Source organism: Pimephales promelas, chromosome 4 (assembly GCF_988280905.1).
Source record: "Pimephales promelas chromosome 4, fPimPro1.hap1.1, whole genome shotgun sequence".
Classification (NCBI taxonomy): domain Eukaryota; kingdom Metazoa; phylum Chordata; class Actinopteri; order Cypriniformes; family Leuciscidae; genus Pimephales; species Pimephales promelas.
In genome coordinates, this window is record NC_142772.1 from 29,603,161 (window position 1) to 29,622,764 (window position 19,604).

The 19,604-nt window shown below is 36.7% G+C and overlaps 3 protein-coding genes across 5 annotated transcripts; all 3 read right to left on the reverse strand.

Annotated features, from left to right (window-relative positions):
• Nucleotides 1-1,127: 1,127 nt before the first annotated feature.
• LOC120461816 (uncharacterized) lies at nt 1,128-6,006 on the reverse strand. The gene is made up of 4 exons (XM_039650111.2): nt 5,875-6,006; nt 3,585-3,756; nt 2,937-3,410; nt 1,128-1,930 (listed from the first exon to the last, which is right to left on the reverse strand). The coding sequence occupies exons 2-4, from the start codon at nt 3,712-3,714 to the stop codon at nt 1,488-1,490; spliced, it is 1,047 nt and encodes a 348-aa protein (XP_039506045.1). The 5' UTR covers nt 3,715-3,756; nt 5,875-6,006; the 3' UTR covers nt 1,128-1,487.
• Nucleotides 6,007-6,310: 304 nt separating this feature from the next.
• capns1a (calpain, small subunit 1 a) lies at nt 6,311-14,796 on the reverse strand. Of its 2 annotated transcripts, none has more exons than XM_089130250.1 (11): nt 14,724-14,796; nt 13,915-13,985; nt 12,236-12,272; nt 10,927-11,019; nt 10,784-10,841; nt 10,636-10,700; nt 9,843-9,911; nt 9,521-9,599; nt 7,585-7,701; nt 6,923-6,981; nt 6,311-6,789 (listed from the first exon to the last, which is right to left on the reverse strand). In XM_089130250.1, the coding sequence occupies exons 2-11, from the start codon at nt 13,959-13,961 to the stop codon at nt 6,763-6,765; spliced, it is 651 nt and encodes a 216-aa protein (XP_088986376.1). In that variant the 5' UTR covers nt 13,962-13,985; nt 14,724-14,796; the 3' UTR covers nt 6,311-6,762. The 2 variants fall into 2 exon arrangements, with proteins under 2 accessions (XP_088986376.1, XP_039506029.1); XM_039650095.2 differs by having other exon boundaries at nt 13,915-13,989; nt 14,724-14,790.
• On the reverse strand, nt 13,947-18,238 carry alkbh6 (alkB homolog 6, nucleotide demethylase). Of its 2 annotated transcripts, XR_016168333.1 has the most exons (8): nt 17,945-18,238; nt 17,782-17,850; nt 17,615-17,675; nt 15,914-16,065; nt 15,728-15,826; nt 15,331-15,641; nt 14,724-14,804; nt 13,947-13,989 (listed from the first exon to the last, which is right to left on the reverse strand). XR_016168333.1 is itself a non-coding variant. In XM_039650093.2 (6 exons), the coding sequence occupies exons 1-6, from the start codon at nt 17,996-17,998 to the stop codon at nt 15,372-15,374; spliced, it is 705 nt and encodes a 234-aa protein (XP_039506027.1). In that variant the 5' UTR covers nt 17,999-18,238; the 3' UTR covers nt 15,222-15,371. The 2 variants fall into 2 exon arrangements, 1 of the variants encoding a protein (XP_039506027.1); XM_039650093.2 differs by lacking the exons at nt 13,947-13,989; nt 14,724-14,804 and having other exon boundaries at nt 15,222-15,641.
• Nucleotides 18,239-19,604: the final 1,366 nt, after the last annotated feature.

The window sequence follows — 19,604 nt, forward strand, 5'->3', positions numbered from 1 at the left end:
ATAAAATAGAAGTCAATGCTCACTAAAACTGTTAGCAACATTCTTAAAAATACCTTTATGAAGAAATAAAGACATAAGATTGGAAAGACATGAAGGTGTAAGTAAATGACAGAATTTTTGTGTAAACTACATAGACGTTGCATAAAACCATGTAATTTACACATTTTAAAATTAGGTCCTGTGATGTTAATCTCAAAATTTCCTATCTGACTATGTTGTGAATGAAGAAAAAAAAAGTAATAATTTGTTGCGGAAGATCATATTATATTACTGTAGGCAAATCATGGGGTTCATGGGGAAATCTCAGTCAAAATAAGATACAGGCCGGTGTTACTATTTTAATTCATTTTATAACTGTATTATTTATCTTTACCTTTTATAACTGCTTGAATTCCCCCTGCTTTTATTTTGTGTCTGTTTTCTATGTAAAGCTATATGACTTGCTATACTGTGATTATTAATATTCCTTTCTATGTAAAGCTTTTGAATAACTGTTTGAATTTTCGTAGCTTTTATTTTGCGATTAACTCCTCTATATAGCCCCTTTCACACAGAGATTCCAGAAAATACACGGATAATGTGACCCAGCATTTGTCCCGGGATTGTTTGATTTCGGTTCATTCACACTGCCAGTGATTTCCCGGGATCTGTGAGTACGTTCACGCACAACCCGTAAAAATCCCGGGAAGACACATGACGTCAGGATGAGACGTATAACGGACGCGTCGAAAACATGTACAGGCTCATACCGTTCCACAAAGCTGGTGAACGATCTCAGCTTCAGTGCGGATAGTGAGGAGCTCCTGGTCTCTGCTTCGCTCCAGTTTGCAGGTATTTGTTCGTCCTTTCTTTGTTGATGACGAACACAAACTTTCTTCTAAGAGCAACAGAGTCGCGCGATGGCACGAGTGTCATCACTATGACACACCCTTTACGGCATTGGTCCTGGCTTTTGTTCACACAGCGCGCGTTCCGGGACTGATCCCGGCAATGTTACTAGGTCCCCAACCCGGGATCAGTCCCGGTATCAATCCCGGGTCGTGTTTGCGTTCACACAGAAGGCGTTCTGGCAATTTCCCGGGATCAACTCGCTGTGTGAAAGGGGCTTATGTAAAGCACTTTGAATTGCTATATAGTGTATGAAATGTGCTGTAGAAATAAACTTGCCTTGGCTTGCGTAGGCACATATAAAATCTCTTTCGTGCACGGTTTCAGCTAACATTTTTGGAGTGGTCGCACTCACATTTTTTCACTTCACTATAAACAAAAACCCTAAGTGTGCCCTATTAGAGAGACCAGATACAAAAGCATCTTCTCAAACCGTTGTCTTTGTCCTTGCACTAAATCACAGTATTTTGACATCTTGACATTGCGCCCTCTAATGGTCACCAACGTTCCAGTGAAACATTGACTACTGACTGCAGTTTATCAACAACGGGTCAAGCTCTGATGCTTGTTGGACATCATCTGAACGCTAAACACACATTTCACAACGCAGGTTTGCCGTTGACCCTTTCGTGTAGTATCGTTAGCGCGCCGGAGGCAAATTCTCGCATCACCTGCACGGTATCCCTCTGTATCTGCAATGATTCGCGCGCAAACTCCTGTTGCGTCTCCGCTAGCTGCTGCACGGACTCTGCAAGAAGCTCAAGTGAGCGTGAGACCGTGGCCAGAAGAGCGTTAGTGGTGTGCTGCTCCTGCACGCTAAGGCTTGCGTTGTGTGCTAATTGCTCACGTGAACTGTCTGGCTCCGCCCCAGAGAAAGACGAGGGTCTTTTAGCAGAGGCGGTGGCTGTGGAGGAGACGTGTCCAATATTGCCTCTAGTTGCAACTCCGTCCTCCTCAGAGTAAGAGTTACTGACGGATGCCATAGAGGATGATGGGAAGAGGTCACGGTTGTCTTCATCTGAGTCTAAGTGGGATTCAGGATCTGTAATCAAACAAGTAAACAGTCATATCATAAGTTAAACATATCATCACAGGTTTACGATACACCATTTTTTTTTCTTGAACACATGACATTTTACACAAATTGTTTTGGGACATTCAGACATTTCACACAGACATTAAATTTACAACTTGGTTGGAACTACTTTATTGTTTCTTAAGGCTTAAGCCTGGTCTCAGACTGAAATGCAAGTTTGTTTTAACTGAGAGCAACTTGTACTTATAATTCTTAAAATATGTCAGTGCCATTGTTTTTATCTCATAATTCAAACAAGTAATGTTTTTTTTCAAAAGCAGTTTAAAATTATTTTATATATATTTTTAAAGATATTAATACTTATTCTCTCAAGATGCATTAAATTGATCAAAAGCTACAGTAAAGACATTTACAATGTTACAAAAATTTGTATCCCAAAATAAATGCTGTTCTTTTGAACTTTTTGTTTCCCAAAGATGTCTGGAAAAAAATGCATCATAGTTTCCACAAAAATATTAAGGAACACAAAGGTTTACATTAATAACACTAATAAATGTTTCTTGAGCAGCAAATCATCATATTATAATAATTTCCTAAGCATCATGTGACACTGAAGACTGGATAATGATGTAATGATGTAAAATCAGTAATGATGCTGAAAATTCAGCTTTGCCTCACATGAATAAATTAATTTTTTGTAACATATTAAAATAGAACTGTCTAATTTTAAAGTTATTCTAAATTGTGATATTATTTCACAATATTACTATTTTTACTGTATTTCTGAGCAAATGCATCATTAGAGAGCTTAAGGAACTACTTTAAAAAAACATTGAAAAATCTTTACTGACCCCAAACATTTGAACAGTAGGTTTTTAAAACATAGCATCTATCTTTATAGTGCATTGAAGTGAACCTTTACAAAAATGGATCCCTATTGTGTAAAAAAAAAAAACACACAGTGCAGTGCTAAATCTAATGAAAATTCTTATGGTATTTTCAGTTTGTTTACCTCCAGCTTTGGATCCGTCGTACTGCATCTCACTAGCGCCACCATCTCCGCTTGTAGTAGCAGGCATTCCTCCCACATCCATTCCTCTGGTTGGGGAACTGTTGACCGACCCCATTCCCACAAACCCCCCATCCTCCTCTTCCTCATCCTCACACACAGGCTCTTGTTCATCACCATGACTGCGAGATCTGGACCTCTGTGTAGCTTCCCATGGTTTCTTGTCCAGTTCAAGTATGGACTCCACAATGACTTCCATCGGGGACAGTTCAATATTGGACCGTGCCAGTCTCAGGGATACCGTAGCACCAGTCCGCAGAGCAGCCACTTTGCGCTTTGTGTCGCATTTGAGGTCGGACCATTTCTTGATCACCTCCATGATCTCTCTGTCACACTCTCCAATCTCATTAACACGCGCCGTGATCTCGGCCCATTTCCTGCGCTTCACGTCAGAGGGAATGCCTGCGTTAAACTTGCCTATGCACAGACACAGGAAAGTATGGGAACATTTATTTTTATGTACAGTTTACCCATGTTATAGGGACATGAAACACAACTGGTGGTTGTCTAATCTGAGCAAACTCATGTAGTTTATAACAGACTGCAAACTTGCTAAGGAAGGTTTTGCCTGTCAAACGGAGGTAAACTCACCCACAACTATGTGGCGATTCTTCCGCACCTCGTCTAGCAGGATGTGCACTTCACTGAAGGAGAAACGTGCTTTTCTCCTCTTGAAGCGCACCATATTGTCTTGTTTGAGGTAGAGCGAAGACACGGACATCTTCGCGGCAGAACGCTTCACTCAGTCCAATTAGGGGGGAGTCTGTAAAGTGTAGAAATTACCATTAAAAAAAAACAATAAGTAATTATTTTGATTTGAATCCGATTAAAAACGTAATTTGTCATTTAGAAATATTTGTTTATACAGAAGCCTGCCATTTAATTAACTTTTATTGCAGCAATATTTGAGTCAAAATGGGCTGCATAAAAGAACTGTTAGATTAATCTGTTCACACAGACGTTTGGGTGAAACCTCCTTAGCTTCTTTCTGTTTCTCACAAAATGTGTATATCCTTGTCACTTAATGAGGCAACCATCAGAAATGAAAATATTTTTATTATAAATATGGACAAATGTTGCATTAATTTCAATAAATGAAGTGGTTTGAAGAGCAGCTATGCTAATTTTCGATTTCCTGTTTCTACCTCAGGATACACAGAATGCAAAAATTTCAGATGACAGCAACACTTGTGAAAGTATTTATAATGCCAACTTCAGATCAACATAGAAAACTGTTAGATATTATCCTCATATTGTAATCATTACAAGCACATGCTGTAATTGCTGCCTAAAAATTTCTTAAACTGAATACATTTTTGCTAAACTGAATACATGATGTCAACTAACCACATAACCTGTATAATCTTATTAGTTGTATATTACAGCCATATGGACTTTATTTAGGCACACTCATCTCTGGCTGATAACAGAATCCTTCAAAATTGTAACACTGAAACAAGCATTTTCTGTAAAGCTGATTTGAAATAATACGTACTGTGAAAAGAGGTATAAAAACTTGAATTCATTTGTAGCTCCATCTATTAGGGTAAGTGCATCTATTAAAGGGATAGTTCACTTTGAAATTAATTTTTAGTTGGTTTTAGCTTACCTCAAGCACATCCAAGATGTAGGTGTCTTTGTTTCCACAGTAGTTTCAATTTTGATATTTTTAGGTCAAACCTTTCATGTCTATCAGTTATTTGGACTTCTCTGTGCATTCTCTTTGAGGTGGTGACCATAGACCTCCATTATATGACTGATAGACACAAATGGTTTGACCTAAAAATATCAAATTTGAAACTACTGTGGAAACAAAGACACTTACATCTTGGATGCCCTTGAGGTAAGCTAAAACATACAAAAATTTATTTCAAAGTGAACAATCCCTTTAAGCTCACCAAAATCTAAGTCTAGTTTTTTTCCTAGACATTGACATGAAAAAGAATTTGTTAAAATGCAATTAATTATTTGATAATTAGTTGATGTACATTTCAGAATATAAAGTCAGAAGTCTGGCATGGACTTAATTAAATATGGAAAGAGGGCTAACTTTCTGTTAGGAAATTGTTGCAAAATATAGACATTTTTGTTTTTCTAAAAGCTCAATACATAATTTTATTAATATGAAGATTTGTGGTCTTGTTTTAGGGATAATTGCATAATTCTGCTCATTTAAATTGTACATTCAAGTAAAATAATTATGTTGATCACCTCTGATTAATGACAAAGTGGAAAGGTTGCCATTTTAAAAACTACTGTCAGGCAAGGTTATGAGGCATGAGACAAAAGACGTCTCGCATACCACGTCAGCGTCACCGTGAGTACGATTTTAATTTACATGCATTGCTCAGATCAACAAATCACTTGATTTTCAATTTTCAACAAGATGATCTTAACTAACAACAGACGATGGATGTCCCGGAAGGAAGAGCAACTAAACGCCGGCTCATTCATTCATCCAGCTATTACCTCCAGAGGAAAGAGCGCATGTTTCCATCGAGGTGTAGTAGCTAGAACTGTAGTTACACAAACACATTAACGTTACCATCACGCGTTCTCTCTCTTTGTGCCGCGAAGAAGCGCCATCGTGTTATTAACGCAACTGAATTAAACCAAACGCATATCCCCAAGCAGCACACAACTGTTGTAAAATGATAAACAGAATATCATTGTTATCATAACGAAACAAAACGCTTGAATGCGGAAGGACATTTGGCCCCCATTTTCTTATCCTACAATCATCACTGACTAGCTGTTTAAGCTAACGTTAGCTATTTTACACGATATATGCGATCACATTCACTTTAACGATCAGTTTGTAAACTCCAGGAAAGCCGTAGGCGTATAAGGTACTTTAAGACTACAAAAGTTTGGAAAATACCTCAGAATGGTGAAATGTAATCAATATTTTGCGTTGCGTCCAGATATCCAGAAACTTCGTAGAAAGCTGCGTATGCGCTGCGCAAGCGCACTTTCCAGCCTGTTCTCCGTGGCGTGGATGGGTGCAGTTACCAGGTCGGACCACTCCTATATCAGTGGCGCTAGTGCTCACCTAACAGTTTCAGCACACACGCTTTAGTTTAGTTTAGCTAAAGCTGACGGCCATAGATATCCATATCTATGCTGACGGTAATGTCCTCCTATTAGCTAACATTTTCGCGTTTTATGAATACGTTTATGCTTCAATTATAGTAATTGGAGTTAACACGCCAGATTCATACATAGTATATAGAAACATAGAAAATATTACTGCATCAAAACATACACCAATGATGGTGGAATTAATCAATAAACAAACTGATGAAGAAAACACAAAGTTTATCACTATATTTTTTTATTCAATGTAAAATTTTATTTGACACCAGATTTTCATGATAAATTCATGGCAATATTTTTATCCCTTGAATCCCCCATTGAATTCATGCAAAATTGGCACCAACTGACAACATCAATATGTAAAACAGTTTTGCATATTTGTGGATGAACCTAAACCCTTCATAAAGGCATATTTGTTCATTTTGACACTTGCTTATAATTTTCTTTCTTTGGTTAGTAATAAAAATAAAATAAAATTGTACAAATAAAACGATAGAGAAAGAGAATGGCATAGTTGAGTGACACTCATAACTCCAGAGGTTGAAAAGCTCCATGCTGGCATTTCTCTAGAATTAGTGCTATAGTGTGTGAAAAACAAGAGAGGGAGCAGTGTAAAGCATAAAGTCATTATTGCATATAACTGATTTGACGTCATCGCAGAGCTTCACATCACTCAGGAGTACATTGTCAGCTGCAGCCACTGTGAACAGAAATAATTTCATTTATAATTATAATATATTACAGAACCTTTTATCCCAAGTAAATTTGATACTATTTTTAAGAGAATGTAAGTTCAATGTCATTAAGTTGTAAAGATGTCAAATTTCTCTTACCTCCTGAATATTGACCTTGATTGTGCCATCATTGTCTTTGTCAAGAGTCTTGAAGGCGCCTGAAGTCAACAACAAAAAACACAGATAAGTATCTTTAACACATTATTAAATAAATAATCTATTTGTTCTGTATAAAATGACTGACACATAGCTTAAAGGGCTTATATAATAAAAAAAAATGCAAACACTAACTATCTGTAACTTTTAGATACCGAGTAAAATAAAACAGCTATTTACTAAGTCAGCTAAAAAATCGTATTTCAAACTTGTTTGCTCTGAGACATCATCTATTATAGATGATCTTAATGTATGTATATATATATATATATATACTGAAGGAATTAACAAAATGGCTTGGCACCACTTGACTTCAAAGCGGACATGTACTAAAGGACACAAAATAACAATAAGAGTAAACACTAAATTTGCCTTGTAGCTGTCATTTATTTAACAACTACTAAACAAAGCCATCTTTCAGAATAGGGAAAACAAGATTAAGTCAGTGTTTACATTTCCAGATCATGTTACTCCCTTGTTTCCTGATTTCCTGTACTCACTCTACTCTGTATACTGTACTCCTAAAGCTATTAAACACTAAGAAAGAAACTATTTCACTCAGCTAAAACCATTTAAAAAGTATTTTTCTTTTATCATCAACTTACGGCACATAGCATCCAGTCTCACAAGGCAGCCGATGTAATTGTCAAAATCCATGTTTCCATTCTCATCGCTATACCTGCGAATAAGCATCTGAAAGAGTTGCTCATTCAATGGGAAACCTAATGGAGACACAAGAGAGATTTTACAGTGGATGAACATACGGTTTAAATGTGAACAGCAGCACAATGCATATATATTAAAGGACAAGTTTGCCAGTTTTTATCCAGTTTCATGTCAGTAGTATATGAAGTGTACTCTTCCATGTTACTAACAACCTAATCTGCTGGTTTATTTGAACGAAAAAGCAGAGTTCTGACAGCTCCAGGGCTATAGTTAAAACTATAGATCGTACTTCGACATTTTGTATTGCTGCTCACGGATGGTCTCGTCGAACCCAGAACGTTGTGGCTGTTGAAGTTTAATGGGAATACCACAGCCCTATTCTCGGTTTTATATAGTAATGTAGCACCATTTTTTTCTACTTCATAGACAGCAAAGTTTTTATTAAAAAACAATCTTGTCAGTGGTGAATTACACCATTAACCTCACTGAAAACAGAGCTATTGTGCCAGCCTTGTTTAGGGACCAGTTCCCACTGGAATGAAACTAGCACAGGACTAATATTGGCCAAGGTCATTATGCACAGCTGCACTACTTCCTGAACTTAAGCCAGCTCCTTGTTTCCTGTCTGCCATTATTGGCCAAACTTGATTAATTCAGGTGTGCCTGATTATTGTTGCCGCGACTGCTGAGGTCAGGCACACCTGGATTAATCAATTTGTCCAAGCAGACAGGAAACAAGGAGCTGGCTTACTTATACTACGCCCTAAAAGTATGTACTCTTTTTGTGAGGAAAAAGTATATACTTTTGAGTGTGTAGCAAAAGAGTAGGCAAGCTTTGGGACGTACTATCACGTCATCTTTAACGGACAGCTTTGTCGCGTGCTGCGTGCATCCTGTCACCGTAAACTGCCCTGTCAATCATCTTGTCACAGATTTAATAGTTCGTCAGGTTAGATACTGATAATTAATCACTCAAAGCTCTTTATCTAAACCTCTCTACACAACCGCGGGGACTCGCGTGTCCTCCGTATCGACTACGTGTCTGTAGTTTAACACTTTCTACTCGTGTTTGTAGTTCTAACCGAATCCTCGTCCAACGCACAATGGTTTGTGGGCAATATCAGCCGTTAGAGTGTGCATCGATCTACACTTCGGATTCTGACCGGAAAAAGTAGACCATCCGGGTATCTTTGAAACACTCATTTCAACATACTACGATTTGGGACGTACTAATACTATTTTCGAATACTATTTAGGACGGATAGTATGCGAATTGGGACGCAGGGAATTGCAAGCAGTCTTATATTTAGGGTTGGGTATCGTTTGAATTTGAACGATTCTGATTCCGATTCCGATTTCTTGTTTCGATTCCGGCTCCTAACAATTCTCGATTCTGATTCTTTTAAGAGGCAGGGTCAAAAAAGTTTAGCTAACCTTGCTAACCAACGGTCTTTCTGAAGGAAATAATCCTTTCTGAAGGAAATACTCGTTCTGTCACAAATACTCCTTTTGTCACAAATTTTGCATTTTGCCGAGATTTCGTTATTTTTAGAAAAGTGAAGCCACACTTTGGACCGCCGACGTAAGCTACTCATGTTCGACTCGCGCGGTTATGCCAAGACTTCCGGTAGACGCTTCTTCGTAGGTGTTGTTCAGCGGTTTCTTCTTCCGCTCGGCGGACTGTGAATATCGAAACTAGGAATCGAAATTTTAACTTTTGAACGATTCCGGGAAAAACGAAAAGTTAGTCCCGATTCCAATCGATACTCGATTCTCGATACCCAACCCTATTATAATCAATAAAACGTACATCCGGAACCCCTAAAGAATCCATTAAATGGGTTTTGTTGATGTAAATCCATAATGTGTGTTTACCTGCAGCTTTGAAGGCACCTGGAAGCTCATCTGCTCCAATAGTTCCTGAGCGATCCCTGTCATAATCCTTATAAACTGCCTATAAAACAGAGAGTAGCTTAGTTGTGTTAACTTTGTTGTCTTATTTTTTGTTAACTGTCTCAATTTTTTATTCTTAATGCAGAGTTTCATTTTCTATACATATATAAGAAAACATGTAAATTCAATCAGCAATACAAATAGATCAAACACAACAACATACAAATATACAGCTTAGTTAAATCAAATCTGGTTTAAAATCAAAAAGACAAATCTTCAAGCTGTTGTTACATTCTCTACTCACCTGCCATTTCTTGATGTTGTTCCAGAGGTGTTTAAACTCATGGAAGCCCAATTTACCTGTGCTGTCACTCTAGAGCACAATGTCAAGATCAAACAGCATTTAAAATCAGCCACAAAGAATAAAAAAAAAAAAATGGTATTGGTTGTCGGAGCCGATAGTCTCGTGGGCAGCACACAAACATGTTGTATGGTTGTACTTCAGGCAACCCGAATTCAACTTTTGTTTTGGTGGCGCGGCTGACTTCTATTGAGAACGCCAGAGCCTGAGCACTAGTTCTCCATTAGTTTATGATCCGTTCAACAGTCATGTCTAATACGTTATTAGATACTGTTATACAAAGAAAGTAGACAGTATATGGAAAAAGTATTAGTGTTTGCCATGTGGTTGATGTCCAGTATCGCTAGCTGAGCAGAAGTACATTATCTTGTTTTGCTTGGTTCAAAATTGCATTGGATTTTCTCCTAAGCGTCAAAGTTAAGAGGGCCATCTACCACCGTTTTCCATGTTTGTACATTACTTTTTTTTTTAAAGGTCGTGTGCTGGTGTTTGGTGTGTTCTTGCCGATTAGCGTACGCTTACTTCACTGGCAGTTGCTATTATGCTGGGTTAGACCCTACTCTGAAAGTAGGAGCTAATTTAGTTCCAAAAGGAGTTCCTAGAACTAAAATCATTCCTAGTCCCTGTGATGAACACACCAAAAAGCGGGTACTTCCCCTTAATTTTGCTTCCTGTCTACCCTGAATAAAATAAAATTGAATAAAAGCAATTGTTCAGATCAAACTAGGAAGGATACATCCATGACAGCCACCATACTTCTACATGACTCGATGGTGAAGCCATCTGTCTTCAGATCAGCATCTGCAATAACATACAGGGCAGAGGGAATCAGTATTACACAGCAGCAAACATCAGACACACACAGACCCAAACATACCACTCACGTTTGGAGATGATTCTGTTGAGGATGTTCATCAGTTCATTGGGGCTTACTTCCATGTCCTGAAACAAAAGGACATTGTTACAACAGCCAGTGTTTATTGTATGTAAAGGTGTATATATGAATATTTGCTTGTGTAATACTAACATCGCCAGCGAGCTGCTGGAACACTTTCCGGAACTGCTTCTCTTCCTCGGACTCGTTGACCTCAGCATAAGCCAGCGGTCTGCGGGGCGGGGGCTGGGGAAGGATCTCAATAGTATCAGCATCTCCAATGCAAATATGCCTTAAAATTACTAAAATATTTTAAATTGTTATATATAGCCTATTATATTGCTCTAGAATGGTCCTAATATAGAACTCTCCATCATTCATGTTTTAACTAAGCTACCAGATACACAATGTACAGTGTATTTTATGATATAGACAACACTTTGATTAATTTTTAGCAGTTGGAGTTTACCAAAGCATTTTGGATTTACCAAAACATAAAAAAGCATTTGACAAAGAATAAATCATATTGGATATAGCTCTTCAAAAGTCTAAAAGTTTTTTTTAAGTTTTTCTAGCCCAGTTTTCCAGGAAGCAACGTAAATAGGTGATGCCATAATGTTTTGGGAAATGGAAAAACAGATCTTTTGATTCAATTTGATTCAAACATAGGCCTAATAAAAGAAAGGTTAAAAAAAATAAAATAAAAATTAATTTAAATCAGTACTTTATTTGACAGTATGTGCACTTAGAAGGAAACTTCATGGGTTAATGTTAGATTTAGGGGTAGCTTCAGGGTTAGTACCTAGTTACCCAGTTATTGCAATTACTAGTAAGTACATAGTATGTTCACGGGGAACAGGACTGTAAAATAAAGTGCTACAATTAAATCTAATTATGAATACATAAATGTAGTAATTACTAATATAATTATAACTAATAAATTATTCAAACAAACAATAGCTATTATTAATATACGATTATGCATATTAATAATTAATTTTTCTCAATTTGTCTATTGCCCTATAATCTGTTCCCCGACAAAACATTTCATTTTTTAATCATTATTGTCCGTAATTGCCAAACTGAATATATATCTAATATTAATATAATATGTATTTTTATGTACTTTAAATTATGTATCTACATTTTTACTAAAGGATTATTTAATCGATTTGTTTTTTTTTTCCAATTAATTTATCAATTTCTTAGTTAATTGATGTATTAATTAACCAAATGATTGAGTGCCACAATTGAGTCCCAAATATATTATTGCTTTCCATTTAAAATTCACTTTTCAAAGACTGTAGAAAATAATACAGATTTTTTTTATTATTATTGAGTGTACACATCAAAAAAGGGCACTACACTACACAACACTGCAGGATTCTTTCTATTGGCTCTTTTTTGAAACCGATCAGAGACACTTCAGAATAACGTCACACTGAGAGCTCCTGTTACTCACAGGATCAGAAGGCACAAACTGGCCGGGGTCGATGTTGCTGTGGAAACAGGATGAGAAGGCATAATTATGATTTCTAATCAACAACACATTCACAAGAAGTCACAGCTGTATAAGTACTCTTTGATACAGTATTGCCATTACAGTATTATTACAGGGTTCCTACAAGTTTCTTCAAGTTAAATTCAAGTCTTTGTAAAAAAATTAATACCTATTTCACGTCCCTACCAGCAAAGAAAAACAAAATCCTTGAACTGGTGTATTTATTTTTCAATTGTGGAATGGTTACAAGATGACAAGCCAAGCAGGTGTGAAAAAAAAAACCCAAAACATTTCAGTAGGCCACAAGAAAGTTTGCCGAACAACTTTAAGTTGTTTTTTAACATCAGCTAGCTACTTGTTACATGCTGGGAATATGGGCAACTGAGACACCCCTGAACAATAAACACCAAAAATAACATGGTTGACAAATGAAACCTTTGAGGGAAAATACAATATGGAGAAGTTACATACAGCACAATTTTTAAGACCCAGACATAAAAATTCAAGTCTTTTTAAGGTATTATTTCCTAATGAATAAATTCAATGCTTTTAAGGCTTTTTAAGATCCCGCAGGAACCCTGTATTAATAAACAAATAATACTACCACGACAGCAGTACTACTGATCCAAATTCTAAAAAAAATAAGATAGAGGATGCAGAACGGTCTGTTTATTTAACATATATTACTGCAAAGTTACAAGACTGTGTACTTATTATAGTTTATAAAGGAATGAACAATCCCACAAAACACTTTAATGAATTAAAATAAATAAATATATATGCTTTTCAGAGTGAGGTACATCATGTATTTCTCCATTTTTTTATACAGTGTATATATATGTTTAATAATCACAAAAAAAAAAAATCATAATTATTATTTTAAATTATCAGTACATTTTGAAATGGTCAAAAACAGAGGGAATGTGTCCTATAAAGACTTTTTTTTTTTAAATTCTGTTCACGGTTTGAGTTGGTTTTTGTAAACCCAAATATGACCAGTTGACCACCCAAGATGTCACATTTTTCAATCTGCAATCAAAATAAATTTTCAGCTCCTTTTTAAAATAATTTTTATTTTCCAAGCAGATGCTTGTGAGCCGCTCTTGTCATTGCAATTGGTATCTGTGGCCCATCTTATCTGGCATTGTAGCTTTGTGAAAGGGCTGTAGAAGAATCTGTCTGTTTATTTTTGATCAAACCCATCCAGATTTTGTTTTTGTTTTTTGAAAATGTAAATGTTTGGTTATTTTAAGCAGTGTTTCTCATCTTCAGCCACCTACCAGAATGTTTTAGGCGTGATGTGATAACAGTGTTAAAAATCAGGGGTATTTAATTTTATAATTGTATGAGTTAAATTTGACATGCATTTTGTAAACTTTCCATCAAAAAATCAATTTCCTTCAGTACTTGAACAAAATGTGTTTCAAAGCACTAATAGGGAAGCTATAAATATGAGCTTGGTCTGTTTTTAAGATAATGTATAATGATATAGTTGTGTTTTCATTTTTAGGATTTTTGTTTTTTCCTGTCTTTGTAGTTTGAAGCATAATAACAATAATAAAGTGAGATTCCAGCCTCAGAGCCTGGTTTACGTAGAGATGAAACGGAGATGGCAGGTTTGTAGTGAAATTTTGCCTCACCTGACCACATCAATAATGCCTCCAAGGAATTTCTTGGCTAGGAACATTTTGTGGCACAAATGGTTCACTCACTTCCTGACAGGAAGAAGAGAGCAAGAATAACGTCTCTGAATTGTTATACATTACATTATAGTCACTAACACAACCACACCAAACTTAAATACATTAGTATACACACATTAAGAATAGCAACACAAATTACATTAAAAAGCACGTTTGTTGAAAGTTTTCACAGACATATGAGCTCACAGGGGGTTTTGTGAATGTCAATCACACAATGCTAAAACAACTGCGAACACACCCACTACAAGTATGTCCTCCATCTATCCACCACCCTAATTAAACCGCAAGAGGAAAAAAAATGTATCAAGCGAAGTATGTTTAAAACGACGTAAAAATAGAGTTTAGATGCAGTCCAGGGGCGTTTTCATCTTGGCAAATTGGATGAAATACGGACGATACGTTTATCGTCTATTCTAATTCTAACGTTAGTGTTTTTTACGTCAGCAGAAAAAACTTATCCCTGTTACAATATACTTTAGTCCTTTACTTTAAAAAATAAGGTAGTTACTTTAAAAAATAAGGCTTGGCAATAAAATAATAATCAAGCATGATTGTGTTTTTAGATGCTCAAACTAATTAGGAAGCTTGTAAAACATGCTAGCACGCTAAACAAGCTAACGTTAGCTGGCATGTATCTGCATTAATCAAGTAAAACCCGCAAATGACTTACATTTACTGGGCAACGTTTTTGCTAGTAAACGTGTATTTTTAGTTAGCTGTTAAGTGCGTAGAAAGAATACACTTACCAGAAAAGAGCGAATGCTGTAAATGTAAACTGTCGCCTGTCACACTGCAGTTCAGTTCGCATCTGACAGGATACGCGGATTCTAAAATAAGTTACGCAAACAGCGTAAATGTTAGCGTGAAAACCAGTCTATGGTGAATTTAACACAACCCACATTCCAAAAGAGCGAAACGCAAACATCGTAGAGAAAGACCATCCCACATTTCCAAGAATTTAAGGAGGGTAAGGCGCAACACTTGAGTGACTAGTTCTAGTTTGCAGGTCAGACGGGTACAGGATTATTCAATGAGAGTAAAATACTACAACAGTTAGAAAATACAGCAATAAACCTCATTTATTTAGTTGTAAAATAGCCATTTGTTTATCTTTTCACTGAAAATGGTCAATGCAGATGTGTTGTACAAGATTAGACAACCCTGTAGGCCTTTCAGGCTTCAGAGGACAAATATTTCAAAGCCAAGGCTGCAGCATAAATGGCACCCAGTAAGATATCCTTATAGACACCTACTAATGCTTTGCATGCCATGGACAATAATATATTATAAGTTGTAGTCACTTTTGTGTATTGCATTTACACACTTTACTTTAAGGGTGTAAAAATGAATAACCTGTTTGTCTAGTTCAAAGTTCAGCCAAGTCTTTGTATGTGTCACTTCTTGCCAAGCAACAGATTGGCCCGGACGACTTTGGGAACGTGACGGATTGTCAGGGAGACTCTGGTGCTTCGGGGCAGGGTGTTGCCCACATGATCACTTGTTGAAGAGATATTTACCACATGTTCTGACAAAATATCCTCAGAAACTCCTTGAATACCATGCAGGTAACACTTGTACATATCATCCTGGAGAATCAGCAGACTTTTTCGTTCTACCAACAGCGATAGTATGTAGCGGCTTTTTTCTGTTTGAGGAACTTCAGACTGCAGGGAGAGGAAGATACCATTAAGAGACTGCTGTTTGATAGTTAGTTTAGATTGTTTGTTTGTGTGAGTCTGTCGGCTGGTACCTGAGTCTCACAAACAGGCTTGTAGAAATCTAGAATCGTATGAGAACCCAGACTGATAGTTGTTACTGTGGGGTGATACAGTGGTCCATCCACATGAGGCTGAGGGACAGAAGGTTGAAATGAAAAAGGGTGGGCTAAAAATGATAACTACAGGAAATTAAAAAGAAATCCATTCGCTCTCCTTACCATAATTCCTTCCCCAGGCTTGTATTCATTTACGAGCACATGATTAGCTGCCTTTCCAGCAAAAGCACCAAGAGCAGATATTTTTTCTGTGTACTTAAGCAGCCAATCAGGGAGCTTTTCCGTGAGCATTCCTTTGGGATTTGGCAATCCACCTGTAAGAGAAAGAAAAAAAAAGATAATTTTTTATAAATATATTCCATAATTTTTTTGATGTCATTTTTTTTTTGCAATATCAAGGTGTTCAGTTTTATTTTGATTTTAGAAAATAAACGTGATTGCTCTCCTCACAAATCATCAGTTTCTTGTTTTTCACTGGCATGTCAAGTCAAGTGCACATTTATTGTCATTCTATATTATAGGCATACATTGAAACGAGATGGCATTTGTTCAGGACCATGGTGCAACACACAATAAATACACATATACACAATAAATAAATAATACACACACACACACATATATATAAAATAAATAGATAGACTGAATATGACTATACATTGTAAAAATGGACTATGATTATTTTATGGCATAGCAGCACAAGTATAGCAGCAAAACTAGTAAAGTGACTGATGCAGCTACATCATGTAAGTGGAGTTTGCAGTAGTACTGAAGCTGCGTTCCAGGGCTGCGTTTTTGAGCACGTAAATCACGATTTCAAACCACAACTCACGACTTTGTAGCGTTCCAGGCCAGTCACGCCAAACTAACTGAGTGCAAGGAATTGTGGTAGCTAGATGTAAAGCAACCAGTAAAGGACCTTATGCACATTTGTAATAATTAGTTTTGCTACTGTTGTTTTGTACGGTTGTGCGGGCTATGTGACATCACTTTAGAGCTCGTAACTGGGAGTACAACGGTCTAGTATGAGTTCACGGGTGGGAAGAACATCTAAACGTAAGAATAACTTTTACACTGTAATATGCAAGTAAAATTTTACTGGACTGAAGCAACTTGTTTACTTGAGTGCCAATACATAATGTTTTAGAAAAATTTTCAAATATATCAAATAAGATACTACTGTTCTTTTTTAGGCATGTTTGTTATCTCTCAATCATCATCATATTGTATTCCCTTATAGGTTTGTCCCCCACAATTTTAACTACAGAGCTGTAAAATAAAAAATAAGCATTTAAATATCATCTTAATAAGACATATTTTTGGGATATATATAGACCATTTCACAAGATGTAAACAACACCGGTCCAGAAGCACTTCCTGTTTCAGTTTTTTTAACACTACATAAAAGCTGGGATAAAATAAAACCAACAGAACATATAAAACTGAATCAAAAAGTTAAACAAACATCTTTAAGATTTTTTCTTTACATGTGAAATAAAGAAAACAGTTACAAACTGAAACAGGAAGTTTTTCTGGACCAGTGTTGTTTACATCTTGTGAAATGGTCTATAGTAAGTGACAACTGATATTAATATGTGTTTTATGTAGTAGTCTGCTATTCTGATGTAAAAATCTCATTGATTTACATTACAATCAATCAGAATTTGATCTTAGTTTTTGGACATACAAATAACATCTGCACCAAATTGCATAGTTTGGGCATCTGAAGAAAACTGACTCCATATTATCTCTATATCATACTATATAAGAGTCACATAAGCACTTATATATAATCTACAGGTTCAATAAAACTGTCCCATTAAAAAGTGAGTATGTAGCGTGTGTCAAACAGCCTGTACTGACCCCAGTTCTGTAGTCTCCTTCCTGACAACTGTGTCCACTTGGGCTTGGGAGCTCTGTATACCTTACAAAAGAGAGACAGGCCAGAGTGTAAACTGACGTGTTATGTAGGTGTAGAAAGTAACGTTAGGATTGTAGGCAGTCCAAACCATTTAAAAGTCCTAACTTACCTGCTGCAACAGATACTCCTCCTCAGTCTCCGTTATAAAGTTTGGGATATAATAAATAGTTGGAGGAGCCTAAATATCAACATTGAGTAAAATATTAAGTAAAAAACAATAATGTGTTCATTTAAACATTACATTCATGACAAATCGCAACGCGTAACGTTACCTCTTTCACAATGAATTTGCCCAGGTCAGTAGCAATGTTACATGGATTTGCCATCGTTCTTGTGGATATTTAACCATCGCAGATTTATTGGCAATGCAAGCAAATGACTGTCATTACACGAATATCCAAACAAACGTTCTTCAAAATCAACTACGTCTAAACATTAAGACATGATGTAAAACATGAAAAAAATCCATTAATGTTTACAGTGGATCTAAGTTTTAAATCACTGAACTGTTGCTGAATGAGCCATAGGAATGAGCACAGGATGTATGAAGTTCCCTCGCGTACTCTCGTGACTAAAACACGTGACTTCACTGTCGCCGCCTGGAGGTTCGGAGCAGTAGTGCGCATTCCGAGGAGGGCGCTGTGACCATTGAAATGAATCGCCAAGAATGAAGGCTACGCAGAAAGCATAAATCTTCTCTATAGAAGACCATGATGTTTTAGTGAAGGAAGTACACGACAGCTCCAAGACACTAAAGACAAAAATTATATATTTTTATTTACTAAAACAAATCAGAATCAGAAAGAGCTTTATTAAGAGTGCTTGCACACACAATATTTTTTTCTGGGTACTGTAGCTTCCAGAGCACAAATTAAAAAACAACAGGAAACATAATAATATAAATTCTAAGAATAAAAATAGTATAAAGTCACATTTGGGTTTAGTCAGAATAATACTGTACATAGGCCTACTATGAACATATTTACAGTATTTTTAATAGTATGAATACATATAAATATCACATGACTTTAGAAGACTTTGCACTAAACAGTGGGAGTGTTCAGAACTGTTCAGAAGGGAAATGCCCTGAAGAAACTGTTCCTGTGCCGAGATGTTCTTGTGGCCAGTGATATGAGTCGTAGTCTTGACTCAGTTCAAATAGGTTGTGGCCAGGGTGAGAGGAGTCTGTGATGATTTTAGCTGCCCTCTTCCTCTCTCTGGAAGAGTACAGGTCCTTGAGGGTGGGCAGGGGAGTACCAATAATCCTCTCCGCAGTCCTGACTGTCTGTTGTCTGCCTGAACCAAACCAGACAGTGATGGAAGTGCATAAAACAGACTCAATGACGGCTGAGTGGAACAGAACCAGCAGTTTTGATTTTAAATAAAACCATTTTAAATACATTCATTAATAAAATTAAATAGCCAGCAGAGATGTTTTGCTTGTAAGTAAAGTGATAAAAGGATCATTAAACATGTGTGTTTGTAACTAAAGACACTATACCTTTCTCCCCCATTCCAGCTGAAATACCCCCTCCTTCTTTATCGCTTTTTTCCTCTCTTTTTCTCCCAACTCCCAATTTGAGCCTGCAGTGCTGCAGCTCTGGTTTCCATGGCAACGGCAGAGCAAGAGCCACATCTTGAATCAGCCATGGTTTCCTTCATTAATAGTTATTGATCAGGTGTGATAATGCTAACAACATCAACTCCAGGAGCACTGCATAAGCCTTCATCACTCTTGACCACTGCAAGCGAAGAGAGGAACAGACCAGCATGTAAATGGGAAAACCGGCCACTGCAGTGTGTGCTGCATAAACTGAGCGAGACCAACAACTGTGAAACACATCATAAAAATCTGAAGCATAATAAACATCATGTAGCGCCTACTCCTTGTCTTTTACCCAAGTCCATTGGTGTTTTTAACGGATTGTGTTG